Genomic DNA, 20199 nt, shown 5'->3' with positions numbered 1-20199 from the left:
GCAAAGGGTGAGAATTTTTCATATAATATGCCCAACAAAGAAGTCATACTTATAGTTTATACATCAGTCTAGATTGCTTTTCCTACAGAGATTAAATTAGACACCATGTAAAAATAACTCACTAAATACTGATACTTGGAATTGTAATTTGAAAATATGGTTGCTTAAAGTTGCTTCTCAGGTGAAAAGCCTGATGGGTATTCAGCGTGATGAATATCCAGCTGATTTTGAATGTGTTAAGAATACAGTCAGGAAAAGTCATTGCTATGAACATTCATGCCTGGTAGTTTTTCCTTGGTATGATGTAATTTAAATACACAACTATTTAGTTATTACATATAGACATACCAACAAATGAAACATCTATCATGTATTTCTATATCTTCCTGCCCAAAAGCTTTATCTGCAAAAAATCACAGAATGCTCCAATGTTATCAAATCATGTAAATCAAATTCACAAACTGAATTTACATCAACTATTAATTAACTGAGATCTTTAAAATTCAGTTCATTGTATCTTTGCTGGTGATATATAAAAAACAAAACCAGATGAAATGAACCAAACAAAATTTCTATTGCAAAGATTTACCATACAGGAACTATGCAACTGTACATTACAAAATAACAATATCAACTTGCTTCAATAATAATAAACTTTCTTCCACTTGTCACAAAATGAATTAAAAGAATATTGTCATCAGTGTGGATGGTACCATTACCTTCAAATGTGGTAGTTTTGAAAACCCCTGGAATACACCACTGTTTGAAAAATGATTATGCAAAACAGTATTTGTATCTATAACAGAGTTATCAAAATCAAAGGTAAGACCTCAATAAATGACAAATTTAGAATAACCATTTGTATTTTTCATGGATATGACAATTTATCTCAAGCTTCAATTTACCACATGCATTACATATTTTACCATTTGTCCTTTTATGCCCATGACAACTACTTTAACTTATGCCAATGTACACTCACAATATCACGCAACTATCTACCAGTCCAGATTAAAAAATTCCTGCTCTCACCCATTGTGACACGGAGGAAAACATAAAACAGCTTTCTTTTGGCTACATTTTCTTTTATATGATTTAACCATCTTAAAATACAGCAATATACAATGTGTATTTTAATTTCTACTTCACTGTGAAAATTGCTATGTTATATTTTATATCTTCCATGGTTCAATGAACACCAACAATTATATTATTTTTCTTCTCACATTCATTTTAAAATAATTCAATGCAAAATTTTTCATTACAGGTCTACTTCTAAACTGAGTGTAGATGAGACCCAGCACTTGGCTAGTCTTAGCATAAAGGCAGTTTTGTTTTATTTTTCTGTGAATCAAAAATTGGGCCTGAGAGAGATGATTGATAGAAATAAACCATGACCATGGTGTGTTGTTGAAGCAAACAACTTTCTGGACATTATCCATCATCCCAGATTAAATAAAACACGGCATTTTGGAGATTGAAATCTACCTGTGTTCAGATAAATCCTACTCTGTTTGGCCCAATTGATAAAGCTATTCCCTATCTTCAGCCCTGAGATGGGGACCAGCTCTATCAATTGGGCCCAACAGAGTAGGATTTACCTGAAGACAGATTCCGATCTCTGAAACGTCATGTTTTATTTAATCTGGGATGATGGATAATGTTCAGAAAGTAGTTTGCTTCAAAGTCTGCTAGTCCTATAATAATTTGATCTGCCCAATGTTTAAGGGCTTGATGTCTACTGCATGTAATTCATAAACATATCTGATGATAGCACAATGCATTATATTTTATTCTCAACATATTATATTTCTTGTTTTGAACATTTGTAATTCTGAAGTCCGTAGCAAAAGGTTTGGCACTGACAGTGTTAAGAGAAAGTCATGTCTCAAATAATAAAGAAATGGAACATATAATTTTATTGCTTACATTTCAAGCTCTGATGCATAACCAATGAAAGAAATGAACCACTTCAAAATGTGTGAATCATTTAAAATTCTGAATAAAAACCTGCTATTTCTCCCTTAAGGCATATTCTTGTTTCCCACTTCTCATACATGATAGCTGCCTCCTTCCAATTTTTCATCTGACAGCCATGAAACTATCCAAACAGCAAAATCCTCAGACACCCAAAGCCAACTCAACAAGACAGCTTCAAAAACTCCTAAGAGTACACCTCCTATTATATCCAATGAATGATGTCTTCGGAGGAGGAGGCGAGACATGCATATTGAAATTGACCATGCCATTAAAGGCATATAAAAAATAAAAAACAATGGATAAAGGAAAATAAAGAAAACAGCAATGAAGCAGGCTCTTGAAGCGTGACCTGAAGGAAAGGAGTATTTATCAGGACCCACTGTGGCAAACATATCCGACTGATTGGCCGTTGGTCTCCGGCGCCTTGTAAATGCTTTCAGCACACATACAAACAGAATGTCGAGCAGCAATCCTATAAAATGTAATTTCAGTGTTAAAATTCATCAACAGTAAGACATAAAACTGTGTCAGACAATAAATTAATAAAAAGTATGTTATATTAAATGTTAATGAAATTTAATACGCATAAATGTTGAGCGAGTGAGATTGGGTACATAAAAGGGAAACACATTTATGGGTTAGGGATAGGTAATTATTTTTATCCGGAAACGTGTATATTCTGCAGGGACTGTGGGCCAAACAGTTGCATAAGAAATATACTGTTCTTCAAAATTGTTAAATAGATATAAACTGTATTGACTGAACTGTACTGACTAAACATTCGAATGGGCTCCACTTGAAATTCTCAGACCCAGTCGTCAGTATACTTAGTACAACACATGTACTAGATATCCTATAACAAAGTTTCATTCAAAACTTAGATGTGTTATTTCCATCATCATCACCACTTGCTGTTTCAGTACTTTCTCTGTATTACATCCGAGAAATTTACAAAATTAATAAAGAATTTTATTATTAATATTTGAAATTTCCACAGGCCATATTGAATTTGATATGGTCCATGCCTTGCCTTCTCTTGGTGTAAGTAAAAACAATTATGGACATTTTTGGTAAAATAAAGTACAGCACTACATATATAAAAGAAAACAAAACATTACTTAAACTATATGGAGGACAGTCCATGATAAGCTAAACAGAAGCTAACCCCTCTTTGTGTTATAGTCGACGCAGTAGATTTTGGCCGGTGGAGTTTTCAAGGGGAAGGCTAGGAGTGAGTCTCTTTTGCAATAGTATAATGCTGACTGCACCGAGGAGCTTGTGTGGCTGAACGCCCAAACAAAAGAAATACACTGACCGTGCCACCTCAGGTACACAGACTAGGCCTGTCCGCCAGCTCCTCCACCGGCCAAAAACTACTGCGCCGACTATATCAGAACTTTCTGATTACATATTCTAAGTAAAAGCTGATGAAACATCTTGTTTCAGATCATTATGAATCGGAAATGCATTAAACAAATGTTAACCAATATGAACTTCATTACAGATTTAAGTACATTCTGACTGGCCTAACTAGCTTCACTGGAATACCAGTACTAAATTCAATGTGAATTTTATATAATACTCCCCTCCTAATTGAATAGTTGGCTTTCTTGAAGTCTATAAATAGCTGGTGTACAATCCCACTGTACTCTCAGTTTTTCTCCACTATTGTTTCACTGATGAGTAGCTGATCAATTATGTCAGAATCTACACTGTGGATCCCCAGTTATTTTGTCTATATATGGCATTAACCCCAGCATAAGAATGTTGAATAAAATGCTGTATGCAATTGATAACAGTGATATTGCTCTATGATCACTACAGTTACTTTTATTATCCTTCTTATAAACAGGTATAATAGTAGATTACTTCCACTGCCCTGTCAATTCTTCCTTATTTAAGACACAATTATTAAATTTGAAGATCACAAAACATAATGTAATACCTCATGCTTGGATCAATTCTACTGGAATTTTATGACTATCTGGTAAAATATGCCTTTCCAACTTTTCAATAGCAATCTGAACTTCACAAGAGCTAGTTTCAGATACTAATGGCTCACCTGTATGTATTTCAATCTGTAACATCATTAAACCAAAGTACATTCAATAGAGGGCAAATGTAAATCCCCCACCTATTCAAAATACTGTGAGAATCTGCAAGCAATAACCATTCTCATCTGTTACTAATTTGGATTTGAGGTTTACACAACAGTGAGTCCAAAGATGGCCGTCTTCTGGGTTGTACTGTCATATAGTCTGGTAGAAGTTTACCAATGATTCAGAGGTCCTTTCTGCCTCCATCATCAAGGCATCTTATCATCCTAATGATGGAGGCAGCAAGGACCTCTGAACCACTGGTAAGCTTCTACCAAATTACACAGACTACTACTTACGAAGTTACTCATAGGCTGGAAACCCTTCTTAAATTTATTTCTGCCTCTACACAAGTCTCTAATATTTTTATATTCCCTCCTTTCATCCTGAAAGTTCTACCAGCATCATGCCTTTCACTGAAACATGATACATTAGTTATAAAATACAGTCGCCCTAGTGGTTAGTGCGCTCACCACTGGACCCAAGGTGCATGGGTTCAAACCTGGTCGAGATCGATTGATTTTTAAGGGAGATAAAAATTTGTAGCACAACTTCCTTCAGAGGGGAAGTAAAGCTGGCGGTCCCATGTCAGATTTACAGCATGTAAAAGAACCTTACGATCAAGAAACAACATGTTTCATAAGCAAAATTCAGCAGCCATTTCTCACCCAATTCACTACTAGATGGCTCTAGCAGTCAGAGAAGAAACTGTGCAAAGACAGTGGGCTGGTCACTCACTGCTCACAAATTCACACTTCAAAGACTAGCAAAACCTCCGAAAAGGAGGTGGTGAAGACCCACAACTGAGTTGAAAAGCCAAGAAAGAAGAAGACAAATTATAAAATACGATAGTAAGACATGGGCATAGGAAGACGTGAGACAAAAAATAATACAGGTTAAGAAGGAAGACTGAAAACCATTTAGATAGCACAAGTAACTGAAAACACCATAGCATTATAAGCTTGCAGGGTGACAAGCAACATTGAGATGAAGATTCTTGAACAAAGGGCAGTGGAAATAGCAATTTATCAGTAGGAAAACACACCACTGAAGAAGAGTTCCTAAAATGTTTCAAAAGTTGGATATTGAAGCAGCAGGTAAATACAAAGAAAGAAGGAGACAGCTGAAAAGTTAATAAAATTTGTGAGCTCTGCTTTTAGTAACACTTTTTTTTAAAATTAATTTCATACTTAAATAACTATCTGATAATAGAACAATATACTGCTATACCAAGATCCACCACAAGACAAAATTATATTTACAATAGATCAAAGGAAATATCTTACCTATAAAGAAATTCACTTGCATTTGGTACAAGGATCGACTGTCCACCAACCATATGAAGGCCATCCATCCAGTCAGCCAAGGTATTCCATGACATGAAATCTTTCAAAGAAGAGATGTGATATTTATTTTTTCCTGAATGGGTGTTAGCAAACAAAATTCAGAACACTAAGGTATCTAAATGTATATTAACCCTTTAAAGCCAAAGCTCACATTAATAATACATAAAAATTCAGACCATACCTCAAAGAAAGTACAGCACTCCTCCATTACAAAGATGAAATGGTTAATGCTGTTTAGGGAAATAACAATTTTTTACACTGAGAATCATACAAAACCCATAAACACAACATGCAGTGTAAATGATTGTTAAAGAAGTTGGTACATATGGTTACTGCTGAGATATACGGGTTAAATAGGACATAAGCATCAGTAACGCAATGACATTCTTGCATTAGTAGAGCAGACATTCTTCTATATCAAATAATGTAATTTTGTTAAAGAAAAAGAAACAGTACCACATTCCAGAAGTAACTGATTGTGACATTAAAATCAATTATATATGTGCTGATTTTGGTTACAGGTTCATTTAACAGATACATTCAACCAATTAGATTATAGCAATACAATACATTATTAGTAAGTAATGAATGTGAAAGGATGCAGGAAGAAGCAGTCATGGTCTAATTTACAGTACTGTCCCACCATTTTCCTGGGAAGAACTGAGGAAAACCACAAAACCTCAGTCATGATATCCAACTCTGCAACAATAGTGGAACTTCAAAGCGCTTAGATATTTACAAGGAGTGTAAACCACTTGACTGATGCATTCAGCTTCCATAAGGATGGATGCAATATGCTCCCCTGAAATGTTGGTAACCACCTACAAGAATATATGATGAGAGTTTGTGCTCACAGTAGTGAAGATGCCAATGTTGATCTTCTGCATTAACACCATGTGGCTAGTAGGTAGATACCAATGTTCCAAAAGACCATACTGCCTCCATCTTCAGAGGTGAACAATGGTACCCACCTATAAGTTCACATAGCAGCACAATTCAGAAGACCAACATTAGTACTTACAAGAATACATGGTGTCAAAATCAAGAAGACCACAATTTGCATTTAAGGAATTTCTTACAGAATATAGGGAAGTAGCTTCCTGTGATGCCTGAATATTCTTTTTTAAGAGCTATCAAAATAAACACATAAAAATCAAAATATGGTTGCAACAACTTTTTACATGGTTTTCTCTCCTGTCTACTAGACATCCATCCACCAGAATCTTTATCATTTTAAAGAAGTGCAATGAACACTTAGAAGAAAGTCTTCAATAATTTAAAATCATGTTCAAGATGACTGTGTTACAGTTATATTAAAGCATACAACATTTCTGAGATCTTGGGTAATTCATTATGCTTCTCTCTTCAGAAATTCATAATGGAACTTTCTTTATAATATGGGGCTATGTACTTAAGCTTCTGAAGTACTTACTCAACCAATGTCACCTGTCATAAAACCTCTCACAAAAATTAAGCCTGACACAATACAAAACATGATATAGGTTAAATTAAGCTAATCTAACACCACTTAAACACAATTTAGATACATCACAGAAAACAAAAATGTGCACTAATGAGTAAAAATATTTAATATGTTCATTCATTTCCTGTACAACCACAGTCTGACAATGTCAGAATATCATCAGGCAAAAGAGACACAAGGTAACCAGTCATAATTGTAAAAATACATTTTAAATAAAACTTACTTCCAAAGCTTTATAATGTACCCTCAGAGATCGGAATGGAAGAAAGCAATTGGCCCAGTTACAGAATCGATCTGTAAGGAACACATCTGCAGCTATTATCTTCCGTAAAGTTCCAGAAACTTCACGCTTCTTTTGATGTGTCTGAAACAAATACATATAACCTGCAATGGCATAAAACCTGAAGATTCACCAAATGGTCTAAATTACATCTTCCTTATATGATAAAACTGCTGCTGCAACTGTTCAGAATAATCACTCTTATATATCACCATTATCTTAGTATAACTTGCACTCCTTATTTACATCACATTCCATGGCTTGAAAACATGCTTCAGTTAGCTCTATTTTATGTTCTGAAATCAGTGCACATAGCACGTCCAAGACATTTAATAATATTTTAAATGTACCCAGCAGGAAGTATGGCACAATTAATTTGTTAGAGTTCACATCATCAAAATCTGTGCACATTAATTCTAAGAATGTCAACACTGGTTTGGATTAAGACAAACTGTTTAAAAATAAAATCAAAACACTTTGAACCAATCATTAATGATATTTCATATTGTATTTGAAACAAACTATACAGCAACTTGCCGACGACGTTTGATACCAACGGCTACTATAATAATTCACCCACAGATTAATACATTACCTGACGACGCATGTTTGTCCTTTCTTAACACAACTATCTCCACAGTAACCAACCACTAACTGGATAGACCTTTATTTTATCTACTTCGCTGCAACTCATGACTTCAGATAAAATATACTTATATCTCCCCACACCTATATTTTCGTAGTTCTTATCAAGGCTTCTCCCGACGCAATAGTCAACCAATACGATCGGTGTAGGCACAAAATGTTCTTCTAATTTTCAATGCTGTCGCCTGAGGACAGGACGAACATTTGCCTACTAAACATTTTTTATATGATAACCATTGCAAAAATATGTAGAAATTTGTAAAAACGTGAAAGCTGTCAACGTTTCATAACCGAGGATACCGATAAAATTTCTATAACACTTGGTGTCGGCAGTTACACTTTATTAAATTCAATTTTTGTTAAAGTTAGTCCATTAGATCTTCTACTTTACATGAAGCTGAAGTTTTTAAAATTGATATATGAAATAAACTACATATGAAAGTAGAAACTTTAAAATTAGTCTACTTTGCTTACTTCATTCGATTATGTCATATGTAATTATTTTCGGAGGAAACTCAATGGACATTGCTTCACATTCAAAAGAAAATAATAAGAATAATGTTACACACTAAAAGGAGAGTCTCATGTAGGGAATTGTTTAAGAATTTAATATTCTCCCATTAGCCAGCAAATTCTTGCTCTCATTATCCTTTGTAGTGAACAACATAGAAAAATTTCAAACAATATAAGTACAAGATACAGATACAACCTTCATGTGTTAAACATTAAACTCAGTAAATATCAAAGAGGACTTAACTATATTCAGAGTCAATTATTGTCACGCATTTTTTAACAATAGCTGTACCCATATTATTATTATTATTATTATTATTTAGTGTTCTGTCTGACGACAGGTCCATATGAACAGGATACTTCCATCCTTTTCTCGGACTGGGACCTGTTCATATACGTTCTTGGCAGATGAGCCAGAAGTGGTTTGCCATTGCCTTCTTCTGTGTGAGTGTGAATGGAGTAATTGTTGGGATGCCACGGAGAAACCGGGGAAGCCCCCGGAGGAAAACTCCGTGTTGCCTAGACCACGGCCTTGCCCAACACAAGTTACAAATTCGGGCACCGCCGGGAATCGAACCCGAGACCCCAGGATTACAAGGCCAGCGTTCTAACCGCTAGACCACCGTGGCTCACATACCCATATTATACAGAAACAAAATTGAATGACAGGCCTCATTTAAAAATTAAATGCTTACCATCTAATTAAGGCAATTTATAGTAGTATTAAAAATTGTCTTGAACTAGCAATTTATAATTTATTTATGAATTTGTCAATTTCACATTTAAATAATGATAGGCAGTTTATTAAATATATGGATGCTTAAACTACTACTTACAGTATTTAAATCCATATCCTTATACAATGAGTAGTGTGACGTGTTGCCGTGAGAGCAGCACTACAATGTCAATAAACAGTTTAGTTGTCTGTCTATTGACATTGTTGCGTTTGGCATTGTTGTATTCGTTTATAGACATTGTTGCGTTTGGCATTGTTGTATTCGTTTATAATTGTTGTGTTTGTTTATAGACATTGTTGCGTTTGACATTGTTGTATTCGTTTATAATTATGTCTGTTTAATGACATTGTTGCGTTTGTTTAAAAGTCGATTGACAAGCGGCTTTGAGGAGAGTGTGGAAAGAGCTAAGGTGTGAGTCAGGATGTAGAAGTGAGTTGTAAGCGATATGCTGTTGCGGACATTGGTGGCAAGCGATAAGCGATGAGTGTGGAAAGAACAGAGCTGTGAATCGGGCGTAAGAGAAGTGTGTGGTAGAGTTGAGAGAGTGGAGCCAACGAGAGGTCTGGTGTGGTGCTGAGAAAGGACAGGTCGGCTACGTGTGGGAGCACCGGGTTCGTGGACTGTGGTGGCCAAGGAGCCAGCGTGTCCCCAGTGGGGTGCTACGGGCCGATGCTGAGTAAGGACAGGTCGGCGATACCGAATTCTTGCAGCCTGCATAACCTTCGGACAGATGAAATGAGAAAGAGCCTAGCAACCTGGGTGATCTTGACTCAAGTGTCAAAGTGGAAGTTGGGAGTCTTCCATGCAGGTAGTCCTGCTTCTGATTTCATCTTTGCACTGCTGTACATTTTTATTTTTTGGTTGCATCCTATGTGTGTGTGTGTGTGTGTGTCATGTAGTTAACTTTCTTTCAGTTTATCTCCTCCTTTTCCATTTTAAGTTCATTGGTGTCTTTTGCATCCCAAGTTCTTTATTTTTTAATCACTGAACCTTTCCAGAAAGATTTTTATGAAATTGAGTATTGTAAGGGTATACATTAAAAGACTGGAGCCATGTAGCTCAGTCAGTATAGTAACTGACTAGAAGCTAGATGATCAGGGTTTGATCCCCAACAGGGGCAGAGGATTTTCTTCTAGCCTCTGTATCCAGCCTGGTTGTAGGGCTCACTGGGTACCAGCTGTTCTTTATCTGGGAGTAAAGAATGGCCAGGGAGTGATGCTGACCGCTCACCCCCTCTATTGCTGAGGTTAAGAATGAATAGGAGCTATACTGCCTCTCCCCAGAGTGCCTTCATGGAGTGCAATAAGATGGCTTTTTACCTACACTGAAAGCAGTCAGGAAAACTTCATTTTGGTTTATAACAAACTAATATAACCCTCACTTTACATGAAGCTGAAATTTAGCATATAATTTTTTTAAAACTGTTTCATGATCCAAAGAAATGTGCACATAAAATATATATTTCATTCAGATTTGCAACTCTTTATCCCAGAATATTTTAATATGATATATATTTAATGAACTACAATAAAAAGTAAGTTGTAGCTCTATTCATTATATGTGTAGCATGATTAGTACTGCAATCTACAATAAATAAAACATCATGGACAACTACCACTAACAAAGCTGCAAAGAAAACACTCAGAAAATACGTGTAATCCATTACAGAATATCCTACTACTCCTATTTCATTGATTGTTCACTTAAAAGATGCATCAGAATGTAAAGAAGTTACACAACCAATCTTTCAATATACAGCCTCCTGACAGACATTTAACCTTAACAGACTGAATTAATGGGAAAAATAATGACACAAATTATCAAATGTTTTATAGCTATAATTAACTGAAAATTCTATACTACTATTTATATACAAAATTTATTCGTTGTGTTTAACATTTTAGTCAGTGTATTATGAAACTGTTACTTCATTCTGAAAGATAAGTATCTGTTATATGTATATAGTGAAATGATAAATTACAGTCATAATAAACACATACAATAGGGCAAAAAATATATATGTATATATAAGAATAAGACACTGCTCTGACAGAGTGTTCTACCTACTTCCTTTTTACAACAAAATACAGAAGAGGGAACATAATGTTCAATTTCATTAATCTAATGCAATGAAATACACCATTGAAATAACATTTTAAATGAGGTAATACAGTTTATATTCTCTATTCAATTCCTTGCATTATAGGATGAGTTCATTTGTAAAAAATTAAAATTTAACAAAATCACAACATAGACTAACTAAGTTATGATCACTCTGAAGAATTCAATATTTAAAACTAAATCATAACATAAGTCACTAATCTAGATGGTAGCCTCAATGCCAAGTAAGACTCCCTTGGTGATGAAATAAATCTTCATATTCACCACCATGGTCTCTTCCTAAACAGAACAAAAAACTGGCCAAAGATCCATGCCATGTGCAGGATTCAAACCAACAGTCTCCATGTTAAAGTGGCACAGACCATATGCATATATGTCCTACCACTCAAACCATTAATGGCAGTAAAATTAGCTGAAGGCTGCTGAAATATATTTTTGTGTGCCCCATGCAAAAACAGCATAAAATTAACTCACAGTAAGACGTCATATCAGTCTATCCATGTTTTACAGCTGATACAACTCAAAGATTTACATGAAAATCTGGTACTGGCAGTCTAAAACTACTGGGAATATTTAATTTTGGCCCATGTTAGCCCAATACACTTAAAGACAAGAAACTGGTACACAACATAAAATATACAATTAGAAACATTCTTCAATAACAAAACTAAATCAAATATAATTTATAACTCTATAAACTCTGACTCACTTCACAACAGTAAATAAACCTTAATAGAACAGCAATAAACAAACATGAAGACCAATGAATTATACAAAATTGCAAAAAATGCAGTCCAAAATAATATGTAAACTGGGGTGTCCATTTTTACTCTTTCTCATCAGGAAATTAAAAGTAGTGCTTTTGTGTAAAAATATATTAATACAAACATGCATGTATCTAGTGATAAATAAAATGTGTGTGTTACAGAAACTGAGTCAGATCTGTGGGTAGTGAATATCACAATTATAAAATATTCCGATAGCAATACACAAATTCCTGTAAGTTACTTCAAGACAGTTATATAGCAAATATTATATAAATACTGAATCTACAGTTTATGAAGTGTAACAAGAAATGTGCTTGTCACAATTTTTTTAGATCATAACATCAAATAGTCAATGACATTACTCAAATCACTCATTTCAATTTTATACATTTTCAAGACATTATTATGAAAAAGTCACAACTCTAAGACACAAATACAACTCAGACTGGATACTTTCTAAACACAGACTATGTCACATCATGGTAGTTGAGTTGAGACACACAGAAGATTTATCAGGTACAACATTCGTTTGACTCAGAAGAAGAAGAAAAAAAAAATCATGCAAATATGAAGAAAGTGATAAGTATACAATCATCCCTTTACAATTAAGGAAAAACACTTCCTTGAACCATTCACTATTAATACATTTATTGCCAAATATTTTGAATTAAAAATTCAGTGGTCATTTTAAAATACATCACATACCACCTCCACAGAACATTAGAATTTGTATTCATCATCTAATACTGTAAGGGTCATTAAATCTAGAAGGATGAGAAGGGTAAGGCATGGGGCATGCATAAGGGAAACAAGAAATACATACAAAATTTTAGTTTAAAAACCATGAGAGATCACTTGAGAGACTAATGTATAGATTGGAGGATAATATTAACTCTTACAGTAAACAAGATGTAAAATTGACTGAACCATCTCAGGATACCCTTTTTTATAAACAATATAACAAATTCATAAGTTATATTGAATTAGGCAGTCTCCTAACTGGCTGAATTATTATTAACTGCTCAAAAAAGATCTTGTACCACAGAAACTTGGTCTTGATGACCAACAAAACAGAACATCCTTGCTTTCATAAAGTTATGTTGTTTTAAGCGAGACACATGTTTGAAAGCATAAAAAAGATGTATATTTCTTTAGTGTATGTGATACATGTGTCAGGGGTATAAGAACTCTCAATACACATGCTGACTAGCAGAGGCATGCAATTAGTTTTTAAATCCAAATAGTAGTAAATCTGTTACAAGTTCTACAATTCTCATGATACATTCTTGCACAGAATATATAAAATGATTTACTCCAGTAACAGTTCTTGAGTTTTACATGTATGAAGGATTTGAATCCGCCACTTAAATGTAAGAATTTTACACCACAACTAACGAATTGTCTGTGACATATGAAGTGGTGTTAACATTAGTTCAAATGCTGCATCTTTGAGATTTGCCCCTCGCAAATTGGCTTCATGTAAGTCACTGCCCGAGAGGTCACAATTCTGAAACAGAGTAAGCATGTTTGAGAAACTACAGTTTATATTGGTTACTCTTTCAAGTCCAAATTATTAAATATTTTAATTTTAAAGTATGTGAGTTACTTCTATCATGGAAAAACATGAAGGAAAAGATATTCACATAATTTTTTTTGTAGGAATTATTTCTCCTGCTAAACCTGATAGGGCTAACTGAGCACACACTCAAAATGGATAAATTACAAAAGAATTTAAACAAACAGATTTAAGTTGTTAAATGATGTGAAGTGAATGAAGAAAGATTACTCAAAATGGCAAACACAACTGAAAGTGAGTTGTGGGATAACCAAAAACATGGTGGATAGACCAAGTAAGGCCAAATACGGAACAGATAGAAAGGACATGACCAGAAGTGACTGACTTAAAGCTATGGAATAATAAACAGAGACAGACACATAGATGTGATTGAGGCAGTAAGCACCTCTGAAATACCAGTAAACATTTACCAAACTACATGGCACTAGAACACAGAAGCCAGCCATCTTCATACTTGCCACTGTGAGAACCTGAAATCTCAGTATCCTATAAATGTTTCATTGGTGGTGCTAGCAAGAAGTATTAATCATAAAGTACACGGATATGGTGTTACTATAACCACATAATTCTTTACAACATATAAAAATAATGCTTAAATCACAAATACTAATTATGCATATGTAAATATAAAAATAATGGTCAGGGACAATAAAGAATATGTACCTCAAGATCTGCTCCTGCCAACACTGCAGCTCGTAAATCACAGTTCTGAAGGTTTGCATTTTTCAGTGTGGCAACACGAAGATTCACACCAGCCATGTTGCTGCCTTCCAAGTTTGCACCCTTCAGATTGACACCTGTAATATGTCAAACAACATTGTTAAATACTTTATAAGCGTTATCCAGTAGTTTCGTATGAACAGACATGGAAACACTTTCTTAAAGATCAAACATAGCATTCTTGCCTCAGTAAAATGTACACACAGGTCAACTAAGTCAATGATTTAAAGTTACTCAACTACTACAGATACAGAGTGCAGTGCTGCCAATTCATAAAATAAAACACCATCTATGGCTACTAAACATAAAACTAGACTAACCAAAACCATTGTCAGTTCATTTTCATCACACTTAATATTCATTTTCTTGGATTATAATGATTATAGCATCATGTCTTCATTTGTTAAACTAGGCAGTGGAGAGATGCTAAAGTATGATTTGCAGAGAATTAAAAAAAAACATATTACCATCAATTTCAGCATGTCTGAAGCTTAATAAAATAATTACCAGCATCTACTTAAACTCTGGTAATTAAATAGTACAACTAACATTAATTGGCTAAAATCAAAATATAATAAAATGTACTGAAAAGATAAAATTAAAGCCAATAACACTAAAAATTCAATACTGTCATGAATTTAGTTTTCATTTAGTTTTCAGATACAAGTAATCATTAACTTTTTAATAATAATAGTTTACTGAAATACAAATTATAATGATTCTTTGATTACTTTTTCATCTTCTACATCAGAAAAATAAGCCTAAAACAAAGTAATTACAGTGCACTATATTATTGAAACACATTGGTGTTATGATACGACAAGAAATAAATAACGTATTGGCTTGCACAGTTGGAATGTGGAAGTTCTACTAACCTTCCATATTTGCCCTACTGCCCGCTGGATCTTCAAAGTTACAGCCTCGGAGGTTGGCACCTTCTAGGTTGGCACAAAGCATTTTCACTCCTAGAAGTTGTGCTCCTTCGAGCTGAGCATGTGATAGGTCAGCCCTCTCCAAGCAACACCAACTGAGATTTGCTCCAACCATCCGGCAACCATGGAGACATGCATACTGAAAACATACCAAGTAGTATATTGATACTGCACTAAAATAAGCACAAAACATCTGGAAGCATAAGTGATGTTAGAGTGAGTGTGTTGTTTCCTGTCGATGGAAGTTGATAGCCTGAGCTAGAAACATTTATCCAAAGTTCCTAATCACTATTGCACAAGTCAATAAAATATATGAACTTACTATAAAATGTCCAATATTGATAATTTTAAGTAATTTTTCTGTAAGAACCCACTGAAATATTCACCAATCATGATACTTACCACGCAGCAAACCAAATTATTTTGTCCTAGAAGAGCAGTGGGAGGTCACAAGACCTTCCACTTAAACTTGACTGTCATACATTATAACACTACAATACAACTGTGCATTCCTCTGTCCTGTCAACAGACCTAATGTTCTCTGCCACTTATTTAGAAAATTAAACAGATTAAACACTGAGTCTCTAGTTTGTGCACGATCTGATGACTGGCATCTTTGTTCTCCTGTTCTCAAAAATGCTAACATTTCTACAGCAAAATACCACTGAAACATTTTAAAAAATAACTGACAGTATTCAGACTGAATGATTTTGATTGGTTTAATGATGAAATCATAACAGCCACCCAATACCTTGTTTGAATCTTTTAATGGACTGTATTCATATAAATATCATTGCTGGAACTAAACTGGGAGATTTTAAAGGAGCAGTAGTAACTTACTCAAATTGCAATATCATTAATGAAATATGACAACATAAATAATTCAGGGTTGCCGATACACAGAGTGAGATATTGAGGTAAATGACATCTTTCTAATAGCAGTAATTATTTGTACGTGCAGAGAACAATGACATACTCCTAAATCCTATACTCTTATGTTACATTATGAATGTAAGAAAACCTGAGACCATGTTTTCTGACTGAGCTCAAATAGTGAGGAGAGGGGGCAAAGTCTTGCAATATTTATATGAAGATTATTTGTTTAGATTATTTAGAAACTATGTTAACAGCAGCCCTATTAGATGCATATCACAATCAGTTATCATACATCTAATGGCTGATATCAAACAGTTCATAGGACCATTGAGAGATGACAGCACAAACACTTCACACTGCAACTAATAGATTGTAGCATGATCTTGTTCCCTTCAATACATGATTGATAAACAGACAAAATGAGCCCATAAGACATTCTTTGCTTATACTAAAGCATAAAGAATGCCAAAAAGTTGGGGTCAGAATTGTAACAACCATTCATGAAAAAATATTAACTGGGACAACTCAGTCATTAAAGTGACTGAATGGCACAGTGTTTAATTCAGAGCTACTTCCTCAGGAGTAAAGTGACTGGGGCATGTAGCTGACGACTGATGTTACCATTCTGCCAAGGTTAAGAGTGCACAAGTTCCAGTCCAAATATATCTTCATGGCCTGTTGCTGAAGCACAGACATGACTTTATCTTGAAATAAAAGTAAATAGGATCTGATTTACAAAGGAATTGTGTTGTAAAAGTCTAGTGCACACTGAAATGCAAATGCTTTTATATTATTCTTCAAATTGTCTTTTTGAGTGGGGTTTGGTTAAACAATACAAAATGAGAACTGAGGAGAAAGGCAGATATGGTGATGGGAACATTTTACATTAAACGATGCTATATCTGGGACATTCTTATCCTACCTTGAAGTTAATGTTGCGCAGATCCAATCGTGAGAGGTCTGAACCAGCAAGGTTGACTCCTTGAAACCTCAGTTCTGCAGTGTATGGTGTTAAAATAAGAGCATTCACTACATCTCGTCTTGTCAGAGGTACATTATCACGAGACCGCTGACTGCTCTGAATTAGAGATTCCAACTGTGGAACCAAAGACTCAATCCCAAAAAATCTTGCTTCTTCAAGAATTCCTAGCAACAATGTTCAGATAGATTACGTAAATTCAGATTAGCAGAATATGTCACTTCTTACTAAATTTTATATGCTTTACTGGCCTGAAAGACCAGACAGGCTTATGATATTATGTCTGATCATCCCCAACACCTTCGAACCAACTAACACATTTTCATAACACAATACTGAAGGTCACCCCATTACTATACTCTCGTGTTTCCTATTATGTATCACATCAACATGTTGGTAGTGTTTATTACCGAGATGGGAGCAACACTAAGACCACAAAGAAAAGTTGTGTGGTGCTACATCTTAGAGAAATACACAAATTTTCTTTTGATAACTTCTTATAGAATGTAAAAGCACATCATGATAGTCACACAAAATCTATAATTATCTTTTGGTGTGATACTGATAACTAATGAGTCAGTGGAGCTAGGGGTTTGAAATTTCACACAAATACATAATAGCCAAATATCAACTGGATATTCCACCATATCTTCAGTTATAAAATATACACATTGGTGAGAAGATAAAAAAACAGTAGATTAACAAAAAATAAAATATAACATAAATAATGTAAAGATTACAGCACACAACCTACCTTCAGGATTAACATTATTATCAAAAATTAGTTGTCCATTTCGGAGGTAATTCAAAATGGGTTCAAAATATGTAGGACTGCGATCAATAAGGTAGGCTCCATTTCTATCAACATTACTTGGTGTCATTATGAAACCATTGTCTCCTTCTGCAAACATTCTGTTAAGAGAAATAAGGCATAGACATCTTGCACAAATGTTGACAAACCAACACCTAATTTTGTGACTAATGCTCTGTAAGAACTCTTCTTTGCATACACTTGTACTTGTACATGTACTTTTGAAACTTATTTCATGTATAAATATTACATCCACTATTGAATTATAATGACAATGAATATAACAGAAATAGTGGTGATCACAGTAGTAATAAACACATATATTTTAACCCTATTGCTGCAACATTCAATTGAAGTTGAACAAGCATCCCTTGAGACATAATCTTGTCCTTTTGCTGCATCATTCAGTTTCATTCACTGAGCTACAAAAGCACAGTTTTGTTGGTCTGCATGGTGGTGCCACCTAGTACAAAGCATCTGAAGTTATATGAAAATGCTGTTACATTACATTTTAAAAACAAAATATTGAAAACTGTTCATATTTTTATCTTAAAACTGCATTATTTAAAAAAAAAGTGGTGAGAAAGTAATGAACAGCAAAATGTTTAAATGGAGGATAGCCTGTCCTTTGAATATGTGCAAGCTGATCATGCATTCTTAACAGTCATTCTTTGTGCCCTATAACCAGCATCATCAATACTAAACAAATGCTATCATTTACTAACCTAGCCAACATACTCATTGGTTCCTTGGTCATCAAGGTACTTCTTGAAGTTGTGAAGTATTTGCCACCAACATTCAAAGTAACCCATTCTGTATTTAATTTTGAACACAGTGGAGTGCTGCTGTCATTAGGTGTCACCAGTGATGCAGACTGACTGTTCATACATGGAAAACTTCTGATTGTTGATCCTACTGGAATGAAACTCTCACTTTCTGCAACGTACAGAATATCATCATCTCTGCGGAACAAGGACAATAATTTATACTGATGTGGTAGTAAAGAGGCAGCCAAGTAGTGTGTACAGAATTTGGTATGCAAATATTCTGGAAATAACCAGTTGTAAAAGCAGAAAGATTGTTTGGCTGCTTTTTCCTGTCTGACTGCATAAGCTACATAACACCAAATGCTGGAATGACTGCCAAATATTCAGGAAATGGCCAGTTGTAAGAACAGACTGTTTGGTATATTTTCCTGTATGATTGTGTATATTACACAACACCAAATGATAGGATGACTGCCAATGATAAAATGGAATGGATGTTGGAAGGAGGAACTCACCGAATTAATTTCAAATCATCAATTTCACCACCCTGGGCTGTGAATAGTCGTTTTGCTACTATTCCAAACTTGGTACTAGCAGAAGACAATAGTTCTTCAAGAGAATGAGTAACAAGTAAAACCTTAAAATAAAATAAAACACATGCCAGTTAAACACTAGAAACTGGGTGAACAAGTATTAAACCCAATGCAGGCAAAGTTTACTCTAAACACAATATATTTCAATCTAGTACAATACCTTCCCATCAACTTCAGTTCCATTTCTGAACAGTATGACTCTTTTCATAATTGTAAGATATAATTGACGTTTGAGCTAGAAAAGTAAGAATACACAATTTATTACTACAAGAACACGAAAACCACTTCCAGTTGTGTTTCTCTAGAAATTCCAACACCACAAACTTCGATTCTTACCAACCTCCTAAAATACACAAACTTCAACACATCAACCACAAAAACTTTTGCACTAGCAAGTGTTAAGCGTCAACTGTCACATTCTGCGATGGCACTACAAGGGGCGCCGGGAAATTAGAAAAAATCTAATTCGTCCTGGAAACTGTAATAAAAAATCTTGCCATTGCAAGCATTCTTTTGTTGTTGTTTTCTTCGGGAGAACAATGACGCTAGTAACTACTTTAACGAATGTATGTTATTCAATAAATTTACTACAATATCAAGTATGCACACGAATGTTGCGAACCTTCATTGATTATACAATTTCAATGGTTCTGGAAACATAGAAAACGTATAGCTACGTTTAAAAAGTTAATTCATTATTTCAGTTGTCAACACTGTGAAAATACACTCAATCGTAAAATAGGGTTACAGTAAAGAGGGGATCTTAACTCAGATATAAGCTGTTTAAAACAATTTTTTGAGATTTTAAGCTGTCACAGTTCTGGAAATATCGTTCTTAGGCACAGAGAATAAGATACTAATGTTTCCTCGGTTGTGACACCGTATAGTATTGTAAATGATCACTAGAGGCTCCCAGGAACGATCTCCTGTTCATTAGAATTATACTTTATTTGCTTATTTCAGAGCTGAATTTAAAG

At 34.5% G+C, this 20199-nt stretch overlaps 2 protein-coding genes across 9 annotated transcripts; both read right to left on the bottom strand.

Moving 5' to 3' along the window:
* Positions 1–550: 550 nt before the first annotated feature.
* LOC110835733 (polyisoprenoid diphosphate/phosphate phosphohydrolase PLPP6) lies at positions 551–9255 on the bottom strand. 6 transcript variants are annotated; one of them, XM_087350515.1, is made up of 5 exons: positions 7432–7738; positions 7129–7269; positions 5604–6243; positions 5363–5462; positions 551–2452 (listed from the first exon to the last, which is right to left on the bottom strand). In XM_087350515.1, exons 3-5 carry the CDS (start codon positions 5628–5630, stop codon positions 2052–2054), a joined length of 528 nt encoding a protein of 175 aa, XP_087206641.1. In that variant the 5' UTR covers positions 5631–6243; positions 7129–7269; positions 7432–7738; the 3' UTR covers positions 551–2051. The 6 variants fall into 6 exon arrangements, with proteins under 6 accessions (XP_087206641.1, XP_087206642.1, XP_021931950.1 ...); XM_087350516.1 differs by having other exon boundaries at positions 7536–7738; XM_022076258.2 differs by lacking the exons at positions 5604–6243; positions 7432–7738 and adding an exon at positions 9180–9255.
* Positions 9256–10903: 1648 nt separating this feature from the next.
* On the bottom strand, positions 10904–19907 carry LOC110835667 (BTB/POZ domain-containing protein KCTD9). Of its 3 annotated transcripts, none has more exons than XM_022076148.2 (9): positions 19559–19907; positions 19383–19457; positions 19145–19266; positions 18588–18824; positions 17806–17963; positions 16995–17218; positions 15140–15335; positions 14208–14341; positions 10904–13475 (listed from the first exon to the last, which is right to left on the bottom strand). In XM_022076148.2, the coding sequence occupies exons 2-9, from the start codon at positions 19428–19430 to the stop codon at positions 13359–13361; spliced, it is 1236 nt and encodes a 411-aa protein (XP_021931840.1). In that variant the 5' UTR covers positions 19431–19457; positions 19559–19907; the 3' UTR covers positions 10904–13358. The 3 variants fall into 3 exon arrangements, with proteins under 3 accessions (XP_021931840.1, XP_021931831.1, XP_087206627.1); XM_022076139.2 differs by having other exon boundaries at positions 19563–19906; XM_087350501.1 differs by lacking the exon at positions 18588–18824 and having other exon boundaries at positions 19563–19907.
* Between the last annotated feature and the right edge of the window lie 292 nt (positions 19908–20199).

The sequence above is a fragment of the Zootermopsis nevadensis genome, unplaced genomic scaffold (assembly GCF_977971745.1).
Source record: "Zootermopsis nevadensis isolate Lab colony 2312 unplaced genomic scaffold, Znev_1.0 Znev_ptg000017l, whole genome shotgun sequence".
In the NCBI taxonomy this organism is placed as follows: domain Eukaryota; kingdom Metazoa; phylum Arthropoda; class Insecta; order Blattodea; family Termopsidae; genus Zootermopsis; species Zootermopsis nevadensis.
Note: the sequence above shows the minus strand (reverse complement) of the source record. Positions and strands in the feature narration are given on the sequence as shown.

Coding starts and splice junctions, on each gene's coding strand:
- LOC110835733 (XM_022076258.2), bottom strand. Junction 5,463..7,128: donor TACATTATAAAGCTTTGGAA/GTAAGTTTTATT, acceptor CTTCTTTGAAAG/ATTTCATGTCATGGAATACC. Junction 2,453..5,362: donor GCAAGTGAATTTCTTTATAG/GTAAGATATTTC, acceptor TACATTTTATAG/GATTGCTGCTCGACATTCTG.
- LOC110835667 (XM_022076148.2), bottom strand. CDS start 19,430: ATGAAAAGAGTCATACTGTTCAGAAATGGAACTGAAGTTGATGGGAAG. Junction 17,964..18,587: donor CCAATGAGTATGTTGGCTAG/GTTAGTAAATGA, acceptor TTCTCTTAACAG/AATGTTTGCAGAAGGAGACA. Junction 14,342..15,139: donor CAGTAGGGCAAATATGGAAG/GTTAGTAGAACT, acceptor GACATATTACAG/GTGTCAATCTGAAGGGTGCA.